General features: G+C 38.2%; 1 protein-coding gene across 8 annotated transcripts in view; it reads left to right on the top strand.

The window, feature by feature from the left end:
• ehbp1.L (EH domain binding protein 1 L homeolog) overlaps positions 1-23,681 on the top strand; it is a 294,730-nt gene that overhangs the window by 193,123 nt on the left and 77,926 nt on the right. For 3 of the 8 annotated variants that reach the window (XM_041562642.1, XM_018262832.2, XM_018262828.2), the window contains 3 exons: positions 7,818-7,965; positions 12,430-12,531; positions 19,306-19,424. In XM_041562642.1, the coding sequence (XP_041418576.1) occupies positions 7,818-7,965; positions 12,430-12,531; positions 19,306-19,424 (369 nt within the window). The remainder of the gene's footprint in view (positions 1-7,817; positions 7,966-12,429; positions 12,532-19,305; positions 19,425-23,681) is intronic. The other 5 variants (XM_041562644.1, XM_041562645.1, XM_041562643.1 and 2 more) reach the window with 3 other exon arrangements.

The raw sequence follows: 23,681 nt of genomic DNA, 5'->3' as shown, positions 1-23,681 counted from the left end.
CCAACTGCTGCATGAAGAGAGAATGAAGAGAAACAGATGCTGAGAGAGGGATAGTGAAGATGAACGTGATTATTTCAGAAAAAGTAAATAAGTTTTAATGGGTTGTATTTAGAAATTTCAGTTTTTAATTTTCATTTTTGCGATATTGCCCCTTTAAAAACCATAGGATTTATTTGCAACCGATAATAGTTACAAGGCAGCTGCAACGCCACGGAAAATAAAATAAAAACGTGTTCTATCCAAAAACATGTTTTTTTTCTCCAATGAAAGCAAATATCATTCTAAGAGAAAAGGTAAGTAAGGTATCACTATCTCTAATTTATTCCAACATCACCAGAGTTGGTAACATGGGTAAATCAGGCGTGATTGGGCCGCACACAGATCTTAAACTGCAGTGATCTGATCAGTCAAGCTGAACCATTTTTGGACAGTATTAGGGTGAGGGACGGTACCTAAATTTGCCTGTTGTAAAGTCACCTGCCACCAGCTCCCATTGGTCAACAGAATTTTTAGTATAGGACAATAGAGTTTGACCCTTATGTATGATGCTTTCCTAATGGCCACCCAAGAGCTGGAATGATGGCAGCTGAACTGGCTGGCCATATTTCTTCTGTATCCAGCTTTATATACCCTCCAGGACACTAAATACATTAAGCTAACCCAAAGACAGAAGATCTTGGTATATCAGTTTCACTTACTGCAATGTGGAGTCATAGTAATACCCGTTGGCTTCCCTTTTTCCCCATGTATAATGTCCCATTTCATACTGAGCACAGCTGCCAAAATCCCCCCACACTGCTGCCAAAATCCCCCCACACAGCTGCCAAAATCCCCCCAGACTGCTGCCTGTGCCCTTGTGTGTTTACTGGTTTCACCAGCTTTTACTTCTTTGCAAACCAGTCTCCCTTTTTGGAGGTCCATGTTGTTGCCAAGTTTTGGCTTGAAGTACCAGAGCAGTCCCTGGAGTAATCAGCCATTTAATCTGAGCAGATGGGGCATATTTGAGGAAGATTTCACTTCCCCCTTTATTTTACAACAAGAAAGGCCAAATTTTCCCTCCCCCCCATCTTCTGTTTCCTTTGTATAGGATAAGTTTAGGGCATCCCTGGTGAAATGAGCAGGTGTGACCTTCTGCAAGCCTGTCTGCTTATATGATTAGCTTGCAGAGGGGCCGGTCAACTTTTTTTGGAACAACAATACGGAAAGAGCTGCTAAACAGTTCCAGTGTTTCTGCCTAAATCCTATTTCCTCAGACAACAGCAGAACCATTTTGTTAGGGGAAATTTATCCTGCCCTGCCTTTGAACGAGCTTGTAGTTTTATTTTATTATTGTTTTTTTTTTCTCTTCCACTGCTCACAAGCTAGTGAATGGGTACATTTTGGTAATCCTCGCCTCTGGACAGGCGCAGAATTCTTTCTTTCTGAATAGCTAATAACAGAGCCTTGCTTCCTGTCTGGTGATGAAAAGGATTGGTTGGGGAGGGGGGTTTGAAGTCAATTTTTTTTTTGTTCCCATACACTATGTAATCAGAACATACCTTAGACCATTTTTTCGCCTGAACTCTAATCAGCATTAGGAAGTATTATACATTTCATTCCTGACATACTTTCACTGCCTGTCAGTATCAGTTCTTGTGCCATATCACATAATCATAGCATAATCCACCTTTTCCAGATCTAGCACATAATAGGCTATTTATTGTACTGTATTTACCATATACATTTGCTGAAACGACCTCTCGGTTACTAACACTTACAACGCTCCCACGTCACTGGACATCCAAGCTCCACAAATAATTTTTAATAAAGAATATTCAGTGACGTCCGTTTATATTCAATTTTCTGCAAACGCATATTCAATATTCATCTAACACTCCCTATCAAGGGTTTTACACAAACACACCCCAAAATAGTTTATTTGTTTAAAAAAATAAACATGAAAGGGTTTTCTCTGCTTCAGCTGATCTTACATTTGTAATATAATTAGCAGAATGTAGCTGTAACTAGAATTTAGGAAACATTCACACGCTTGGATAAGCCACATATGAAATGTAAATGTGTTTTAAGCTGCTCTGATTATTTATACTTTGGTATATTATTGGAAAACTTTTGCAGGATTTGGCATAACAGACAGACTAGACCTTCAAAGGATAAAACCATTAAACAGATTTTTATTTATTAAGCCCCCAGCATTCTGCATAGCGTTATGTTTGTGAACATATTTGTTTATAGGTTTCTAGCTTTATTTTTAAATAAATCAACTGTAATTGTAATTATTTAAAAGAAACTAGCTAACAAACTTAGGGTTTTGATATTGTGCAAACTTTATATTTTTTTTTATTCTGTTTTGGCAGCAAAGTATGTCTATTCCTGAACGTGTTTAGAATTTATTTTGCTTTTAATATTAGGATTTGAGTTTCTGAATCCACAGTCATGATGTCAGTCGACCAGCATTAGTGGAAAGAACAAATGAGCCCCCCGCTGGCACCCACTTTTATAGCTTGCTTAAGATCTAAAGGCAGCTCAAGGAACAATTGGATAAAGTTAGGGATTGGAAAACCATCATATTTGTGTCCCTGTGAAATGAAACTCTGAATCCTCTTTCTGCTCTTTTTTCTCCCCCTGAAAAGCACAATTCTAAGGGGGGGTTTACTTCTGTTAAATCCTTTTGGGAAGCCTCTGCTGATCACTTTTAATTACTAGGACTAAGGAGGATAAAATTAAAAGGAGCACCATTGAAGCAGTGGAAAAAAAAAAAAAAAAAGCTTGCTGAGCCCTCGGTGAACTGTGAAATATAAAAATTGCATTCCAATGCATTTTCCTCAGAAGGAAACAAGAAACAGCATTACTTATTCTTGAAGGGTTTGCCCTTAAATGGTGAATTGTGCCTCAGAGGGAAAGTGTGTTGCAGATATAATTTAGGTTTAATTAACTTAATTTCAAATAATCTACGGTTTCCCAGTTTAGATCTGGAGACTTGCGCTGTATAGAGGTTTTTGTAGGATAAATCATTTAGAGTACCGTTTGGATGCTTAACTACAAGTACTAGTCAGGCACTTACTCAGAAAACGAATATAAGGTCCACTATTCAAGACTTTATTTGTCAATCCTCTTTTGAATGGTACAATTAATACGTGGTTAATTAAAACACAGTTTATATTAGACATTTCTCAGACTAAGAGGTATAAAGTAAGAGGTTTTAAGATTGTTCTGCACCGCCACTGTGTTGCAATCTTTTCTTCTAAATGTTTCTTCTAAATTGCTTACATGAACTAGGCAGAGGCAAACTTCAAAAATAACGAGACAACTAAATAAGAATTTTGTATCTAAAAGAGAAACAACGAGATATTTACTTGTGTTGGTAGGATTAACAGTCTGTATAATGTGGGCCCCCATCCCTTAGTGTGTTTTCTTTGTAGATCTTGTTGTTTTTTTAGGGTATTATTAGAGTAGTTATTGCCCTGTTTGTAAGTAAAGGGAAAATGGACTACAACGGGAATTTAATCGGTTACCGGGGATAATAAAGTTATAAGCAGAAGATCACCCTATCAGGAAGGAAGGAAGAGCTGAAGAGTTTATGTGACATATCATAAAAGGGTATAGGCAACAGAGATATATGTTCTATAGAATAAATAAAGATACTCTTAAATACTTGCATTTGCTTGGATGTCAGTTTCCCCCCCAGATACAGTCATATACGTATCTATGGAATAACCTCAGGCTCAATCTAATGTGAATCTATGGAACCAATAAGGAGGCAATTATACTTCAGCAATTGCCTGGAGTGAAATCCCACAGTAAGAAAAAAGAGAAATGCTAGTACATTTTAGCCTTGATCAAGGTCGGTGAAATTAGACTGTATTACAATGGAAGGTCTACTGGGGTTTCAGACTTTTGAAGCGCAAGGCGAGTCCCAGCGTACTGATCCATATAGTTTTTCCATTGTTGTTCGTGGAAAACGCCACCTGTAAGTACACGGGGGCAGCTGTTACTCAAAAACATTAGCATGTACTTCTTATTCATCTCTGTGCCCCCAAAAAACAATAGGAAGCTACAAATTTCAGGACAAAATGTTTCTGATGTTAGCCTATTCCTTTTTCCTCCCTAAAGAATGTAATTGTCAAAACATGGAGGGATCGCTTGTGTTGCCAAAGTTTTTGCTTAACTCCTAGATTGATATAAAAACCTGTAATTTGTAAGTGACATTACTGCCCACTCAGAGTTAAAAATGTTAGTAATCCGCTTGGATCTATGAGGCTTTCATGTTGTTTTTTCCCAGCTTATTTCTGCTTTACAACAGACCTCTAAACAAGCACAGCAGCTTAATTTTATTATTTGTAAAGTGTATTTGAACAAATAACATTTTTTCATGTCCTCTTTAATTCCTTCTCTTCGGGGAGGTGAGTGCGTGTGAAAGCAAAGAGTGCAGATGCCATGCTTGCTTGCAAGCACACAGGGGTCTCTGAGAAACGGCTCTTGTTTTCTTGGTACGTTAGCAAAGAGTAAACCGAGGCAATCTGATAGGGAACCAGAATCCTGTCAATCAGGATCAAGATATTGTGCTGTGTCCATATACTGTGTTTACTGTAGGGTTTTATGAGTTGTAACCTTCCCATGCTGGCTGTTAATGAGGCTAAATCTTTGTGCTTGAGGATTGAATTACAGCACACCTCTGGGCTAATAGTTATAAACAGAAAGTCCCATTAGGGTTGCATTTTGATTCATTCATTTGCATTCTTTCCCATTGTGCGCGGAACAATGGCCATCAAATAGCTACAAACAAACAATTTACATGGAAATGGCAGAAATGTACCTAATTAGTATCTTTGCTTGTTTATTAATGGTTTATAGTTTAGTCTGTAGAAATTTGGAGGTATAGGTTGATGTTGTTTTGTGTGTGTTTTGTCTCAGAAGTGTTTTTGTTCATATTTTAATCCCAATATGTTGGGCTTCTTACATGATTTAGGCATATGGCACACTGGAATTTTTCCATTTGAAAAAGAAAGACAAAACCAAAAGTACAGAGAAAAGTGTACAATTGCTGTGGTTCTACCACACCCTGGTAATTATGGTCTTAGACCCCCGATGTGCTTGTTTTCAAAGTGAAAATATCTGTGTGTCATAGCCACATCAATTATTAGAATGTCACTTGTAGTGTTATCCATAAACTATACTATTTTCTAAGTTCTTCTTGTTAAATAGTTAATAAATCTGACACACTTGTAGATCTGCTCGTTTGGTGAGTTTGTCCCCGATATGCCCACCTTGAGGCTAGTGAAAATTTGATTGTTAGGCGTTCGAAGTGATATGCGGGCCGGCCCGATACCCACGGGACCTACAGGTTTGGTGGGTTCGGGCCGACCTCGATCTCTTCTTCCCAGGTGGCGGGCTGAGCTCTTCTCCTGCTCTCTCCACCTGCCACCATCAAATGCAGACTTCCGGGGTTGTCTCTTATAGACGTGCGCCTGCTTGCCCCGGCCCTTTTGTGACGTCATCGGCAGGGCGAGTCTATAAAAGCAACCCCGAAGTTGGATGCAGGTGGGCACGGGCTAAGGTAGGTCAGTAGGGTGTGGGTCGGGGAAATCCCAACCCGCACATCACTAGGCCTTAGGGCCCACCAAACGGATCACAACGAAGGAGATACAGACAGTGGACGAGAGGACCACATCAGCAGGACAAAGCGGTCCTCACTCCGATGGGATTTTTAAAACTGTTCAATTGATATTTGGAGGATTGATGTTCAGGGAAGCCTGTTGAAGGACCCCATGCACTCTGTCTTTCTGCAGCTTTTATATGCCCTTGTATGGCCAACTTAAATCTAGGTTTTGGTGGACTACATTTTTAAATTCAAATATCTCAACACTTTTCTTATTTGGCACAAAATAGCTCAGTTTTCTCAAGAAGCTATTCCACCTTGGCTAATACTTTACTGAGAATTACTAGAATTTACACCATACTGAAGCCTAAGGCCTCAGATGGATCTGTAGTGTTGGTAGCAAGCAGAAAACAGTTGGCTTTGCATATGCTATTTAGTTTGAAGCTAGATTCACACGGAGTGCAAAGGGCCTGACTGATCAGTCTACATCTACTTATGATTGGATATTGATTGGTTGGTTTGGTGTCTAGTTAGATTATTCAGGTTGTACAATGTTACAGCTCCCCATTACTGTAGGGGTTTCCACCGTGCACACTATTCCGTGATTGTTTGCTTTGTTACTTTGTTAAGCAAAATATTTCTATATTTCATTTACAGCTCTTCCAACTTGACCAGTCATGCATTGCACAGATCTGTGTTACACATTTCACTTTGTAGAACAGAGCCAACAGTGATTATCTTTTTAGGAAACAGAAACAATTGATTGGGCTTATTATAAGCAGAGGCATATATTTTCTCCTTAATCACTGTGGGAAACTCTCCCATCTGACACTAGCCTGCGACTGCAATTCCTTTTGTTGCTAGAGTGGACAGGGTTTGCTGTAACCTGCTGCAGCGAATGCGAAGCTGGCAGATGGTCCCTGGCTGGCATTCTGGCAAGGCGTAGCCCTCAAGGTAGAAAAAGCAGATTGGAACTTCCTAGCCAGTTGCAGGGAAGTTAAAGAGAATATCCATCAGAAGCAAGGGTCTTCTGCTTTTATCCCTTGCCCTCAAGGGCTGTTTGTGTTTCTCTGTCCCTAAACACGATGGATTGCCTCTACATTACTTAAACATAAACAATAGCAAGCCTTTGGAAATCCTATAACTGTTCCTAGGAAAACGAATGTGAGCTCAGATAAGAAATAAGACCTATGGTACATTTTGTAATGTGTTATAATTCCCCATAAGCAAGCCTGAACCATTTTTGGGGTCAGCAAATTGGCACAGCCCTGTTAGGTAGCTGTCACTTATAACTGACTACAAGTTGCTTTTATTGTTTCCTTTGGGAGACTGCTTTCCCCAAGGAAATTACAAGACCGACACTAGCCAGTTACACACAACAGGTACAAATTAGTGACATAGGCCTATGGTTCAAGTTATGCAAAGAGATTTGTTACTGCTGCTCTTCCAGAGGCAACTAATATAAAAAGACTTGCCTTTGCCTTCCAGTAAAGTCTATAAGGATTATATAGTCTTGGGAACTCAATATAACACATACATAACATGTATTCCTGTAATTATAGGCATTAAAATGAGTTTTTATAATTATACAAAATACAATGATTAAACAACCATCCTGATAAAATGAAACACATATATAGGGCAGCAAATAAACAATCACCCGTATCTCACCCTGGTTCTCCTCTAGGTTGCCTCCCCTTGTCCTGATTGGGATCCACTGCGGGAGGGAGTGTGAAAACTCTGGACTTGCTGATATTGTTTGCACAGACATTTAAATGGATGATTTTAAAATTAAAATAATTTTCAATTCATGCCTTGCCAAGTGAATTGGATAAAAAGCAAATAAAAATGTATTGTAATATGCCCAGTTCAACGCAGAAATGTATTTTGAGTTATTATATCGTAAAACTTGTACTCACAAGCAAGTGCTCAACAAGGAAATGTAAGTAAGTAGAATGCAGTTAATTCATTATTATTGCAGAGACAGGAATGTGCATTTTCACCTTGTGTATAAATTGTTAGCACAGAATGAGACACACCATAGAGGACTTTTTGGCATCTGATTTGTGATGTGACATCTGTTTGACACAGGGAGTTCTACATGTAACACAGGGCCCAGCACCTCACTGCAAACCATTCACTATCACAGACATCAAATTGAGAATGAAAATTGCATTTCTGTCAATTACTAAGCTGGAAAAAAATGTTCAATATATCCCAGCAGCAAGATGAAGAGCGGCGCAGGCAGCTGAGAGAGCGGGCACGTCAGCTCATAGCAGAAGCTCGATCTGGAGTGAAGATGTCAGAACTTCCCAGCTACAGCGAGATGTCTGCCGAAAAGTTAAAAGAAAGACCAAAGGCATTTGGAGGTGAGTTAAAGGACGGCTCCAGTGGAGCTGGCAACATCAGCACAAGATCTGTAGCCCTTCAGGCAAAAAAACGCCAAAATAAGCCACCAACCATTATAGGTTTCTTGTTCTTACAGCAACTAAGGGTAGTAATAATTGTTGATATTGCTCATGCTGTACGGTTTTATCAAATTAATGAACATTGTAGCTCCTTATTACCTTCATCCCAATTCCACTTATTTTGGTGTTTCTGATTTAAGTGCCAGCAATCCAGTGGTTTGTGGCCTTTTGACCAGCAACATGTTCAACCAGCCCAAGTATCATATATAAATATCCCTGGTTAGGCCCGTAGTTAATGTGTTTAAAGGAGAAGGAAATGTTAAAACTAAGTAAGCCTTATCAGAAAGGTCCACCTAAATATACCAGTAAACCCCCAAAGTAGTCCTCTGTCAAACAAACACAGCATTTTTTTCCTTCTATTGTGTTCACATGGGCTTCTGTATCAGACTTACTGTTTTCAGCATTAACCTCCTTGCCCCGGGCGTGAGCATGCTCAGTTTGCTTTTCTCCCCCCCCCCCTTCTCTGCTGTAATCTGAGCCAGAGCTATAAGTGAGCAGGGAAAGACTCAGGCAGGAAGTGATGTCACACCAAGCGAATACTGCAGCTGCTATCCTAAACAAACAGAGAGCTTCTAGAGCTTTTGGTATGGTAAAGCAGTCTACAGAATAAATATAGTATTATAGCTTGCACTATTGCAGCTAATCTGTTGGCAATAAAATGGCCAAAGCTTCTTTTAAGGATCATTTCTGTTACAAGGTGCTAGGAGTTGTAGTTCACGAGTAGTCTGGTAGACCTCCCTGATTTTCTAATCAGTTTTAATTTTCCCATAGTTAGTTTGTTTCTTGTCTCAGCAATGTCTCTTCCACTTTAAGCTTGTGGGAAATCCATCATTCTTCCTCTGGTCAAACATTGCTTATTGACAACAGTGCCTTTGAAAACCAAGGTAGCAGTAAGGAGGCAAAGATTAATGATTGCAACTTGGCACAGTTGCCCAAGTCCAATAGCAGATAGAGGATTGGCCTCACTGTATTTGTAGAGACAGATGCTAGTGGTGGGCCTTGTAATAAAGGGGCAGATACATTTTTATATATCCTTCCTATAATGCCCCCTAGGCCTCATATTGCATTCATATGGATTGGAGCTGCCATACTGATTACTGAACTTAAGCATTCTCCATAAACCTTGACAGGGCCATCTAACATGCTGATGTTTTATTGCTGCTGGAGAATTACTATTCTACTTAGCAATGTCTCTGCATGCAGTAAGTTCCAGTGTTGTTCTGTTAAAGCAAACGCATGGAAAGTGACCTAACTTACAAAAGGTGTATGCTTTTCCTCCAAATGATATCAACACACTGAAATAAAGGAAAGTTTTATGGCATCTCTCTATATAGACTATGAGCAGAATCTGGGTTTCTTTTGCTGCAGCTTTGCTTATTAACTCTATTATTTGTTGCTTTTGCCTCAGCATCTCCCCAATGCATCAGACCACCCTCTTTGCCACCAGGCCACGTTCCCACTGTTTGTTTGTTTGTTTGTTATAGAAACTAAGTAAAACAAAGCAAGAGGAGCATTTATCCATTAGCCAGTTAGTTCTGATAGTTGACAAATGAAAAGGGAAAAATAAAAACTGATATTGTACTGGGCTTTATGTACGTTGGACTTTTGCCATATACACAGTTGTACCTGAAGGATATAACCCCAAGATGAAAAACAGGCAGACTATATAGGGGAAGCCCTGGAGAACTAGGAAACTAAGGGGCTTATGTAATAAACGGACTAAGTTTGCCCAGGAGGAGTGACCCATAGCCTGTGGAAATTATTGGTCACCTGTTTAAAAGTATCATCTTCTTGGTTTCTATGGGTTATTGCCCCTGTGCAAACTTAATGCCCTTTATTACACTCTGGGGAATGAATCCTGCACAGTAAGTAACATATTTATGCACTGGATATATATTTACGAATGTTTGTTTACATAAAACACATGCAAATTATGTTCTGTTTATCTGCCTGTGTGAAATTCTTTTTAAAATGAGAAATGTCTCTTACTTTAATAACTGGTTCTCTCACAATAAAGTGAGCATTTTTCTCTGAAAAAGAGAAATGGATGGTTGGTCAGATAACTTCCCGGCTGCTGAAAACCCCAGTAACATGCTCTGAACTGGTCAAGTGGTTATCCCAGTTTTATATTTTAGCAGATCAATTCTGGGGAAACTGATTGATCTGCCAAATTGCAATGTCTCACAGCATCAGTTTGGTTGATCTGTTTGGAAACACTGGTCCATGTGGGGCAGCATTAGTCTGGTGCCTAAAGAAGGGAAATTTTGAGGGACTTACAATTATGGCCAAAAATATTGGCACCTTTGCACTTTATCTAAAAAACTGTACAAACTTGGAAAAAGTGAAAGGTGTCAATATTTTTGGTCACAGTTGTGTCCAAGGCAATAAGGAGTTGGTTTAATTGTAAAAAAACAGACTGGTCTCTATTCTTTTTGCAAAATGGAATATTTAGGGTTTCCTAACTGGCCTGGCCGGTAAAAATGATGCTTGATGCCAATGTTATTAATAGGAAAAGACTGCAAGAATATAGGAAGGTCGGTATTTTTTTCCAGAAAAGGTGGCAACCCTAGTAATATTAGACAAACAGAAGCTGAGTAAATGCATTGCACCATTTTAAATGATATCACCCATGTGAAAAAAAGCTTCTGTCCCTTTAGCTACTCAGTTATAGAATTCACCAAATTGAATTGATAAGCAGTTGATTGAATGTAGTCAAGGTTGATTGCAGCCAGATCTACGGCTTTGTTTGTAAATATAGATTGTACTTACCATGGGAGTAAAGTGGTTAAATTGGAAGTGGGAATTCCAGAAGAGAAAAGGAAAAAAGTTGTTGAAATATATCAGTCTGGAAAGGATAACAAAGCTATTTCTAAGGCTGGAAAGCCACTGAACTACACTGAGAGCCATTGTCCCCACATGGAGAAGACTTGGAACAAGGATGAATATTCTCAGGAGTGGCCAACCTATCAAAATAGCACAAAAAAAACTGTAAGCTTCTGTAGCCTTAGCTAAGATTAGTGTTTATAGCTAATAAGAAAGAGACTTCACTGAAGAGCAGCAAGAGTAATGTGAACACTGGCCTCACATTTGGAGCTGAAGAACTTGCATTTAGGAACCATGAATTTGGCACTGCATCAGAAAATGCTTAAAGGGATACTGTCATGGGGAAAAAAACATTTTTTTCAAAATGAATCAGTTAATAGTGCTGCTCCAGCAGAATTCTACACTGAAATCCATTTCTCAAAAGGGCAAACAGTTTTTTTTATATTCAATTTTGAAATCTGACATGGGGCAAGACATATTGTCAGTTTCCCAGCTGCCCCAAGTCATGTGACTTGTGCTCTGATAAACTTCAATCACTCTTTACTGCTGTACTGCAAGTTGGAGTGATATCACCCCCCTCACTTTTCCTCCCAGCAGCCAAACAAAAGAACCAGATAACCGCGCCATAACACAAGATAACAGCTGCCTGGTAGATCTAAGAACAATACTCAATAGTAAAAACCCATGTCTCACTGAGACACATTCAGTTACATTGAGAAGGAAAAACAGCAGCCTGCCAGAAAGCATTTCTCTCCTAAAGTGCAGGCACAAGTCACATGACCAGGGGCAGCTGGGAAATTGACAAAATGTCTAGCCCCATGTCAGATTTCAAAATTGAATATAAAAAAATCTGTTTGCTCTTTTGAGAAATGGATTTCAGTGCAGAATTCTGCTGGAGTAGCACTATTAACTGATGTGTTTTGAAAAAAACATGTTTTCCGATGACAATGTCCAGTCATCAGTCCATGAGGTGAAACTGAAGAGGATTCTGCACACAATAATCATACAAAAACACAAAGACAAGCCTACATGTGAATAGAAAAATAGAAATGCTACAGTAGAACAAACAAGCAGTGTGTGCACATAAATCTATCAATGTGTCTGAATTAAACTGTTCTGCAAAGAAAAATGGGCTAAAATTCACCAACAGTGATGTGAAAGACTGATATCAAGTTAGTGGTTGGTGTAATTATTGCTGATAAGGGTGGTGCAACAGTCATTCGTTACATTTAAAGGGGCAGTTATTTTTTCACATGGATGATGTGGGTGTTGGCTAGTTCAAGTTTCAGTTGGCTCATTTTACATTCAATGTGTCAATTATGTGATAATAGATGGGCAAATACCTTTTCTCATCGTTGTCAGAGCAAGAAGGCTCAGCACTTCTGAACAAAAAGCTAGTAGGGTGACAACCCTGTGATATGTGTTGCCATTGGATAGCCTCGCCAGGGCCCTTGAGGGGAGCAATTCTCCAGCTTTACCTCTTCAAGGTTTCAATAATACACTAATGACAATTGATTTTAATGCTAATACCTGTCTCTACAGATGAGCCTGACTTTAACAAAGCACTTACTAATGAGGAAAGTCCTGATCACACCCTTGTTTGTGGTGGAGGTGAACCTTCTAACACTGATACTGATTCCGCCGGTAATTCCCATTGTTTGTCTGTTTGCATGCTTAACACTTGTTGCTTGTCTTTCACTTGTTGCATGTCTCTCTCTTAATGAATTTCCTTAAAATTGTGACATAGCAAGAAATGTCTTATTGCAGTTTGTGTCCTGCTGTTGGGTTATATCTCTTGATTCATTTTTATTGCCTTCTGTGTCCTTATCAAATGTGTTCCGTGTTGATGTCTATTCCTCTAGGTACAGAACCCATGGAAAACATGAGATCAGTTTACACAAGCATGGACTGCAGGAACCCATAACAAATCTATTTAGAAACACCATTGTATGAAGCCTTAGTGTGAATGAACCCATAAGTGTTATTTGTACAGTGCACTCATCAGTGTACTAATTGTCACTGCTTATCAAATAAAGACACAACTGCTGATGAAAGCACTTGTACTTACAACATAACTGCCACCTGGTTCACACAATCAGACAGTACTTTGTCAGATGCAGGAGAAACCTTATGTCTCCAATATATACTTTTTAAGACAACCAATGGAACTGCAAATGCAGAACCGCGTGGATGACCTCTTTGGTACCAAGGTTAATTAGAGATTTAAAGAAAAACTATACCCCGAACAATTTGGTCTCTATAAAAAGATATTGCATAAAACAGCTCATATGTAAAACCCTGCTTCATGTAAATAAACCACTTTCATAATAATATACTTTTTATTAGTATGCGCTATTGGGTAATCATAAATAGAAAATTGGAATGCCCCCCTAGGATCCTACAATTCACGGTGCACACAAACCAACATGTTAGGTCACATGAGCCAATTAATGGACAGAGTTCTGTATTTTGCTCCCACATTTTTTTCCTGTTCCAGTTAGAGTTGCATTATCTCTGGTCAGTTGATTTTTGAGGGAACACAGAGAATATCAGAAAATGGCAACTCAAGGAAAAAGGGCAATATTTACTAATATCTATATTCCTGTTTGGTAAGATTCTTTAATTGGGCACTTAATATGATTTAATCTATCTATTGGTTAAGTATTCATTCTTGGGGTATAATTGTCCTTTAATGAGGCCCACAGAAGGTCTAGGTCTGGGGTTAAAGGACCAGTAACATGAAAAAAACACCAAGACACTTTTAACTTAAATTCGCAAAGTCTTTATTAAGAAATAACTTACCGATTCTCTGCTTTGTTTCTACATAACGAAAAAAAAACGCCAAGACACATAAAACTTAAGAAATAACTTACCGATTCTCCGCTTGCGCTCCGCTTCAGAAACGGCGACAGGGTGACGATCCATCGTGCGGCACTCAATTTCTCCTCCCTGGCTATCTCCTATAGAAGGCAGGGAGGAGAAACTATGGATCGTCACTCTGTCGCAGTTTCTGAAGTGGAGCGCAAGCGGAGAATCGGTAAGTTATTTCTTAAGTTTAATGTGTCTTGGCGTTTTTTTTTCGTTATGTAGAAACAAATTTTGTTATAATTTTTTTATGTTACTGGTCTTTTAAGGGGGTTTGCATGCTTTGAACATTTTCTTATTACTGACATTTTGTTTTCCACAAAGAAATAAAAAGTAAAAACAATAAAAAAAAAATGATGGGGCACTCTTTAACAGCACTAACTTTGCAGCTATTATATTTTAATAACCAATATTGTTGGGATTTTCCAGATTACATGTAGTCTCCATAATTGCAATTTCAGGATAGACAGAGACCTGCAGCAATTCATTTAGCATGTAGGGCAGGGTGCAAAGTGAAAAACGGATTCTTGTTCTTTGCACACTTCCTTGGATGTAATAAATGACCCCTAATATCTCCCGGCTATGCCTTATAAAGAACTACGGTGGTCATTTTTAGAGTGACAGGTCTGAGCACAGAAATAATTGTAGTGTTCTGTAATGACAGGAATGGAAAGCTGTATGTTGTAGTTCTTATGAATAATTTGATCTCTGCTGATTGATGAAATGCAGTGGCCTTTTGAAGTGATCTTCAGGAAACAGACTTAAACTTCTTACCATGGAGCTTTCCTTGACTGGATTACTGACCTTGTCACAACTTGAACCCTCTTCTCCGGTTATTCAGGCTCTCCGTTTGCACCTGTTGAGCAAAAAGAAAGTATATCAAATATAAATGGAATCTTTGTTTTAATTTATTTTAGTTTTAGTAGCTGCAGTGTGTATAAGTTACATATCTTTCCAGAGGTAGGTTCCCTTGTGTGCTGCCATGTTGTTGCAGTTCTTATTTGGGCCATTTATAGGCTCGGCCCCCTTCACCCCAGATCCCACCACACCGAAGTGAAAAGGCCACAAAGCCCCTACAAGTTAAAAAAAAATATTGGTGGCCTGGGCCTCTGATACAAGTAAAAAAAATATTGGTGGAATATTGGTGGCCTGGGACCCCTTCAAGTTAAAAAAAACATTGGTGGACAGCCCCCTTCCTCAAGTTATAAAAACTTCCTGACTCGCACCCGCCCGCGACCCTCCCTCCACCCCACCAGCCCGAGACTGACTTCCGGGTTCCTTTTATACACCGCGCCGGCCCACCAATGATGTCACAAAAGCTGCAGGACGAGCATGCACACATCTATAAAATGTCAACCCAGAAGTCGGAAAGCTGCCATTTGTAAGGTCACGCCTGCAACCTGAAAAGGGGGTCGCGAGGTTGGCCTGAATCCGCCCAACCCACAGGTAAACCTGTGGGTCCCGCGGGTATTGGCCCGGCACACACATCACTAGTGGCCAGGGCCCCCTTATAAATGATAAAGAATTGGTGGCCAGGGTCCCCCATAAAAGTTTTTTAAAAACATAGTGGCCAGGGTCCTCCATAAAAGTTCCAAAAAACCCATTGTTGTCCAGGGTTTATAAAAAAAAAAATTAAAAAAACATTGTCACATTGTTTCAGGTGTCAGGGTCACTTTAAGGGGATTTGTACGTGATGTTTATAACACACACAAACACTTGTCAAATAAAAAAAAAATAAGCCAACTGAAGCTTGGAATGTCTATGGTAAATATAACAGAGGTAAAGAGGAGGCTTAACTGAAGCAAAATAAAGTGGTTTGTAGTATGCATAAGATATATATATATATATATATATATATATATATATATATATATATATATATATATATATATATATATATATACTGTAGAAAAGACCAGCAACACCGATATATTTTGTGCAAAAATTCAAGTGTATTGAAAATGCATGTACAGCCAACGTGACGTTTCGGTCCTCTCAGGGACCTTTCTCAAGGCAACCATGCCTGTATCACCAAACAATTTAAATACCCCAACCCCCTTGTCAATAGGAAATGACATCATCACATCAAAGTGCTGTAACATAGTGAATATAATAAAATATCAAATAGTATTAAAACGATGTCCATACGATCACTCAATAATAATGAGCATCAGCTTGTGTCCCGTGTCCACCTAAATGAATAAAACTACATGTAAGTTAGAATTAAAGTGCATCAAGTGCATGGTATAAGTAAAGATTAAAATTCATCTAACATGTGTTATGCATATATATGTCGGCCGAAACAATTACATGTGCCCGTGTAAGAATTTAATACTATATAAAATCTAAAAACAATGATAAAATTATCAATGTCGGAAATGACCAACGTGGACCTATCAAGTTATATTCCCATATATTCTTTCAATCAATGCAGTTAATCATGCTCGAAAAGACTTTTTATGGTCCAGGTCATGTCATTACATTACTACTTCCAGAAAGGTATTCCCACTACAAGCTTACATACTACAACCTCCAGTACCAAGTTTTGTTCCCACATTTAAGTATATTTGTGTGTCCCCGTTATGAGACAGGTCTATCAATTCCTTACTTTCTAAAATTTACAATTCATTCATAAGACTAGTAGGAAACCCTCTCACAGAAAATAATTTAAAGATAAAGAGCTGTTTAAGCCTTTGGGGGCCACACAATTCAATTCGTATGTCCAAAACGCCTCCCTCTGTAGTAAGATACGGTCTGTATCTCCCCCCTCTGGGTGGGTCGGCAATCCAGTCTATGGGCATACACTTGAAAGAAGATGCCGGGTGCTTTTCTTGAAGCCAATGCTGTGCCACAGGTTGCCTTGAAATATCCTGCTTCCCCTCTATCTTGGGTTTAGGGACTAGGGCTGCTCTTATAGTTGCACGTTGCATGCTGATCCTCTCCTTTAACTGTCTGCAGGTCTTCCCGCAGTATATTAGTCCACAAGGACACTTTATGATATACACTACATTACGGGAAGTGCATGTGAGTCTGTGCCTAATGGAGTATCTCTTTCCAGTGTGTGGATGAAAGAATGAATCACCCACGATTAAGCAGTTGCACATGACACAATTGCCACATTTAAAGACCCCCATTCTATTTATTTTAGCAGCTGGCATATATTTGCTTACCGGATCCGTAGGTGAAAGGAGCTCCTTTAGGTTCCTATGTCTCCTGTGTCCAAATGTGATGCTTCTGCGATTAAGCGCTGTTAAATCAACGTCCGATTTCACAATAGGCCAGTGCTGCAAAATAGATTTTTTGATCACAGGTGTGCGTGCATCATACACTGTCATATAGTTAAGGACATCATCCCTGGTGCTTTTAACCCGCACTGACCCCTTCAGCATTGCCTCACGGTCCAGTGTCTCCGCCCACTCCCTTGTGTCCATAATAAGCTTATATGGGTACCCCCTTTCCAGGAATTGCTTGGCCATCACATTCATATATATATAAAGTTGTTATTGTTGGTACTGGTGTGACTAGCTTGAGATACATATGGACTATTTGATTTGTTGTTATACAATTTGTAGTGCAGGGTTCCATATGTAAATGGGACAGATAGCTTTTGCTGGGTCGTCATTGTAGACACTGACAGGGATGAAATACTTGCAGTGTGAAAACAATGATGTTTATCTGTGACAAAATGACAGATAAGGACTTGTGTCTTCACTGAGGCCGTGGCTTTCACTTCTGATGTGAGCAGTTATTGATGGCTCCACAGTCTTTATTAACAGGGACCAGGGGAAAGCTGGTCATTCCTCCTCTGCAGTACTGACTTTTTTTACTTTTGTATAGTGGGAACTTTATTATTATTATTATTTTTATTATTATTAACATGTATTTTTAGGGCGTCAGCATATTGTGCATTGCTGTAAAATAAATGTGTTTATACAAAGAAATTAGAAACTATATTAATAATTAACAACATCAACCAGCCTATGCCACAATAGTAAGGTAACCGTATACATAAATAACTGTTTAATGGAACAGCTCATAATGTAATTTTAGTAATGGCATGTTACCTGTAAATATATCATATTTCTTAAATCGTATAGTCGGCACTTTTAAAAATGTCTTAAATATTGTAAATATCAAGCCCTCATTCATCAGATGGACTATATAGACATCTCTGCTAACTGAATATATATTTTTTCATATATTGTTCATATACGTATATGTCCAGAAAATTCCGAATTACGGAAAGGCCGACTCCGATAGAGTCAAATAATCCAAATTTTTCAAAATGATTTCCTTTTTATGTGTAATAATAAAACAGCACCTTGTACTTGATCCCAACTAAGATATAATTAATCCTTATTGGAAGCAAAACCAGGCTATTGGGTTCATTTAATGTTTACACGATTTTCTAGTAGACTTATGGAGAGCCAAATTACGGAAAACCCCAGGTCCAGAGCATTCTGGATAACAGGTCCCATTCCTGTACACCGGGGATCCAGGGTTGCAGACAAGTTGTTTAGAAAATTTAAAAAAGGTTTAAATAGCTTATCTTAATGTTTAGGAACTTAATAATATGCTACTTTGAATGTCATAATATATCTCCCTATATCATAGCTAGAGTTTTAGGTTTAGTGGCCCCTAACTGATTCCCTGGGCTGGGGGAAAACACAGATATTTAGAACTATATACTGGTACGAGATCTGCTATCCAGAACACTCGGGACATGAGGATATCCAGATAACAGATCTTTCTGTAATCTGGTCTACTAGAAAATCATCTAAATATTTAATAAACCCAATAGTCTGGTTTTGCTTCCAATAAGGATTAATTATATCTTAGTTGGGATCAAGTACAAGGTACTGTTTTATTATTACAGAGAAAGGTTTTTTTTTTTTTAAACTGTATTATTTAGATAAAATTGAGTCTATGGGAGATGGCCTTTCTGTAATTTGGAGCTTTCTGGATAACAGATCCCATACCTGTACTGGTGTAATAACAGTATACTGTCCAAAACTTTTATTTTATAAATGTTTTGACTTTCACATGCAAGCACCTTTTACAGTAAGAGTGCCTAGAGTCAAGACATTCTTGTTCTCTTAAGAGTGTAATATAATATTTGTGCAGTTCCAGATTAAACATATCTAGAGTAATTAAACATTCTCCTTATGGGGGAAGTAAGTAAAGGAGCTAGTGCTTGCACAGTGGAATGTGTATCTACATGCATATGCCGGTATGTACTTGAGACGCAAAGCTTTAATTAACATAGAGGTGAAAAAGTTCACTCACATCTTGTATGTAGCCACCACTCAGTGTTTGACTCCAAGCCAATCCCAGGTTAATGTGGAAGGTTTTGTTGGAGCAGAATACATAAAGAGCTTGTATAAGCTTGCACATGTCTGCTTCAATGCACATCTCAATTAACTTCAACATCTCATGTTGCCTTTCTTGTATTTTGGAGTCAGAGCAGCGAGCATGTTGTAAGCTGACATATTTCTGAACAAAGGCCAAATCTGCATCTTACTTTGTTTTTCACTTTACCATTTGCATATGTAGCTGGTCATTCTGTGGACGTGAAGTTGAAGAGGCTTTTGGAGGCTCAGCCACAGGTGGCAAATTCCCTGTCTAATGCTGCCCAAAAGATATCACCAGACGGCACAGATAGAGACTTCAAGGTGAGTGTCATTGACTGATGTGCAAGAATGATCTAAATAAAACGAATGGCCTGCAAGAAAAAGGGAAACCTTGTAATTTCCCATCGACCCCCGTCATTTGTTACTTTATTCCATATTGGCTAGTGGCCAGTGTCAGACTGGGATGCCAGGGGCCCACCAGAAAACGTTAGTCCAGGGGCCCATTCTCTAAACTATTTCTGCTCTTCCTCACCTCATTCAACCTCTATTTTTCAAGTCTCTTTTATTTCTATTCTATTATTTATTATTCTTTATCTATTTAGCCTCTCTGTTCCCATACAGAAGTAGGTATTGACCATGAAACAGGCCAAATGGTTAGAAGCAGGAGGGCCCACTGACACTTGGACCCACCGGCAGTTTTCTTGGTATCCCGGTGGACCAGTCCGACACTGCTAGTGGCTAATTTAGCCATCTAATCTAATAATACATTATCTCTCATTTTAACTGTGACCATATATTGTATTTTTATGTTGATAAACAAACAGACCTTTTGCAGACAAGACTGACACTCATGGGTAATTTATAATTTTTTTTGAAAAAAATCAGCATCTAAAAGCTATGTTTTTATTCGTTATTTTATGATGATCAATTCGAAATTTGATAGACTTTGAAAATGAAGGGTAGTCAAATCGGTATCTTTTTCGCATTTTTATGTGATTGAGTTGTCGAGATTTGGATTTTTCAATAAATAAGAGCACATTCAAGTTTTTCAAGCTTTCATGTTTTTCCAATTTGGGAAAAACTGAGAAATGTTCTATTTTAAATAATTTGAAATTCAAATGTTTGTTTTTAAAAACTCTGCATTTTTCATAAAACGTGGTTTTTGATAAATGTGTACGCTAAAACTAGTGAATTCAAATAAGGGTTTCTAAAACGAAATATGTTTGACATTTAGTACGAGCAAAAATCGTAAAACTTCGGCATTTAAAAGCTCATGCAGCAATCAAGTACGAAACCGTTGTATTTGATTTATTTCATCGTTCTATTAGATCAAGTTTGTTAGGTTCTAATATTTTAATAAATACACAAACATTGAAGTTTGGTGAAATTTCAAGTTTATTCAAATGAAAAAGAAACAAATTCAAATTTGATGGGCTTTTCGTTTGGGGAAAGCTGCTTATAATTGCACTTTCTTTCATAAGGGCAAACTTCCAACATTTGGGTTTCCCTCTCAATATTTCTAAGAATATGAAAAAAAACTTGGGCTTCAGAATTAACATATTGAATTATACACCAGCATTCCCATTTCAGAAACTTTTTTTGGTGGTAAAGTTTTCAGTTATTGGGTAACAGCCGAGAGACATAGCATCCAATAATTTGCTTTCTAATGGGACAGTCTAGGTTTCCACTGGATGGAGGGTTAAAGCTTATTAGAAAAAGGCATGGCCAAGGGGAAATGTGAGTCTGATTGGGCGAATCAGAGGTATTTCTGGGTTCAGTTGATTTGACTTGTTTCAAGATAACTTGCATTGACACATCAGCATGTGTGACATAGACCTTTCATTGCAACTTTTTTATATAAGTGACCTGGTCTCCATCGTTTTGTTAAAACTCCCTTCAGGTGTTGCTCATGATAATGGGCTTTGTAAAGGACAAATTTAGCTTATTATTCATGTCTCTGGTTTTTCTCAGCAAAATATGGTGCCAAAACTAAATATCAAATAAAATTGTGGTGCTAGAGGCACAAACATCCACATTTCCAGGCAAGAGCTCCTCACAAAATGGGCCAGATTCAATTCTGTGAGTGCAATATGTTGGCGCTCTAAAAAGACGTTATTAATAATAATAATAAAAAGGTTAGTCACACGCAAATTCAAGGAGGAGATTAAATTTCTGATGCAATTCAATTCACAAAAACATATCTCACTGTTAATCATGTGAAAACTCTATTGAAACCATGAGTTTTAATGTGATCAACCATGAGATAAGATTTTCTCACTGATTTGAATCTGACCTGCTGTGCCATAAATGTATATTTTCTTTTCATTTAAAATTCAGAGGAATTTTATAGTATTCATTAAGGGGGTTATTTATGAAAAGTCTAGTTTGTGAGGTTTTTTTATACCTCGAATAAACTCGCAACTCAAATGTTTTCTAATTTATCAAGAAATTTGAATGTAAAAAAAAAACTTCAAGAAGTGTCAATGTGGTGAAAAACTAAAATTTATCAAGTTTTTGGTTGGAAAAATCTTGAATCGCTCGAACTTATAAAAAAAATACCTGAACGTCATTAAGGCAGCAAACATCTTCACATGGTTCAAGGGACCTCTGCCACTGATTTCTACATGACCTCGACAGATTTTAGATGGTGTATTTTTGGATTTGAGTTATTTCTAGCTTTGAGGTATAATAAATCTTGAAAAATTAAATTAAAGCAAAAGTAAATAAATGTTCACAGGAGGGCATACTCACAGTTCACTACAGTCCCAGGGTGCAAGTCCACAATAACATTCCAATAATAGTGAGTTCCTCCAAAAGAATAACGGGCCAATAGATTAAAAAAAAACACAACATTTTTATTAGGACATGTTGGACAGAAACCTAACGCGTTTCGTGCCTGTGGGGGCACTTACTCATAGGCTTGAAATGCGTTAGACAGAAACCTAATGCGTTTCAAGCCTATGAGTAAGTTCCTCAATAGGCACGAAACGCGTTAGGTTTCTGTCCAACATGTCCTAATAAAAATGTTGTGTTTTTTTTTAATCTATTGGCCCGTTATTCTTTTGGAGGAACTCACTATTATTGGAATGTAATTGACCACACAGCACAAAATTAGTTACGCACACAGGCGCTCAGCCGGAGTAATTTTCAGAGACTGCTAATCTTCATCCGTAAACGGCTTTGTTGTTGCAAACAATGTGATACAGTGGCAATGATCGTGCAAAACTGCCTACACGTTTCGTGCCCACAACCAACATCACTTTCTCAGAGCTCTGAGGAATTGCCGTTGGTTGTGGGCACGAAATATTGTTGCAAACGATGTGATACAGTGGCAATGATCGTGCAAACTGCCTACGCGTTTCATGCCCACAACCAACGGCACTTCTGTTTAAGATAAACTGTTTTTTTTTTGTTTTTTTTACCTTATCTGAGTTTATTTATATGTATGTATGTATTTACAGATACACACACAAATATATTCTCTTAGATCAAGCCATTCATTGAGTTGGCCTGGGGGGAGGGGTTGGGGTAAAACCTACACATAATATCATGATAGCTCTGGGACCCATGGAGTTCTGTATAACTTTACACCCACCTGTGGGTTGTTAGGGAACTCCATTGCTGACTGAAAGGATTTTCTTCTCCCAGATACAGAGGCCCTTTGAAGTACCCAAACAATGACTTTCATTGCCTCTCTTACCCTGTCTGTTCCATTAAATTGGTGATGAAAGTGTGGAGGAGCAGCACCAGAGAACTTTCAGTCTGTCTTTGAACAAAAGAGAACTAGAGTCCACCCGTTCTATATTATTTTTTATTTATTAATTTAAAGGTAATTGTGTGTTTTTGTTTCCAGTCTAACTATTGTGGTTTTACGTCAAATACAGCCAGTGCAAGATTGATATAAAGAAGTGAAAAGGCTAACTGAATTAGTGAGCTTAGCAGAATACATTTGTTAAGTGGCAGAAGTCCCTGAACATTAAAAGAATTCTTAAAATGGGATTAAGCTGCGATTTTAGCTCATTGTTTAGCCCAGAAGGAATGGTGGGATCAGATTTCATTATTGTGGGCAGGTAACAGATTGCATTAAATTGTTAAATGTTTTGGATGAACGTTTAATCCGGTGCATATTCATGTGTGTGTAAATAGGTTTGTGTGTCAAGTTTTTGCTCAAATATTTTTTTCAACCAATGTCAGTCAACAAAATATGTTATTATCTGCTTCAAGTCAAATGAAATTAATAATTGGTATTGATTTGTTGAAGTCATAATTCCATAACTTTTAAATGCACAGATTGTCTTGTCGTATAACAATGTTTGCCTTTTACCTTTTCAAATGTTCACAGAGATGGTAGTTGAGGTCTTGTAACTATGGAGGAGACAGAAGTGAGAAGGCTGTGGTGACTGCCTGACTAGTCTTGCTTTGGATCATAATGTAGATCTCTCCAGTATGCACATTTAGAAAATTAATTGAACTGCAGTTTGCAGCTAGGATAATTTTTCAGCAGTTTGGCTTGAGCTGCTTCATCAAGCTCCATTAATATTGAATGAAACCATTTTTAAGTATTTTTTATGTTTTATT

This window comes from Xenopus laevis, chromosome 5L (assembly GCF_017654675.1).
Source record: "Xenopus laevis strain J_2021 chromosome 5L, Xenopus_laevis_v10.1, whole genome shotgun sequence".
Taxonomy (NCBI): domain Eukaryota; kingdom Metazoa; phylum Chordata; class Amphibia; order Anura; family Pipidae; genus Xenopus; species Xenopus laevis.
The sequence above is the reverse complement of the archived record's forward strand: the minus strand, read 5'-3'. Positions and strand labels throughout refer to the sequence as shown.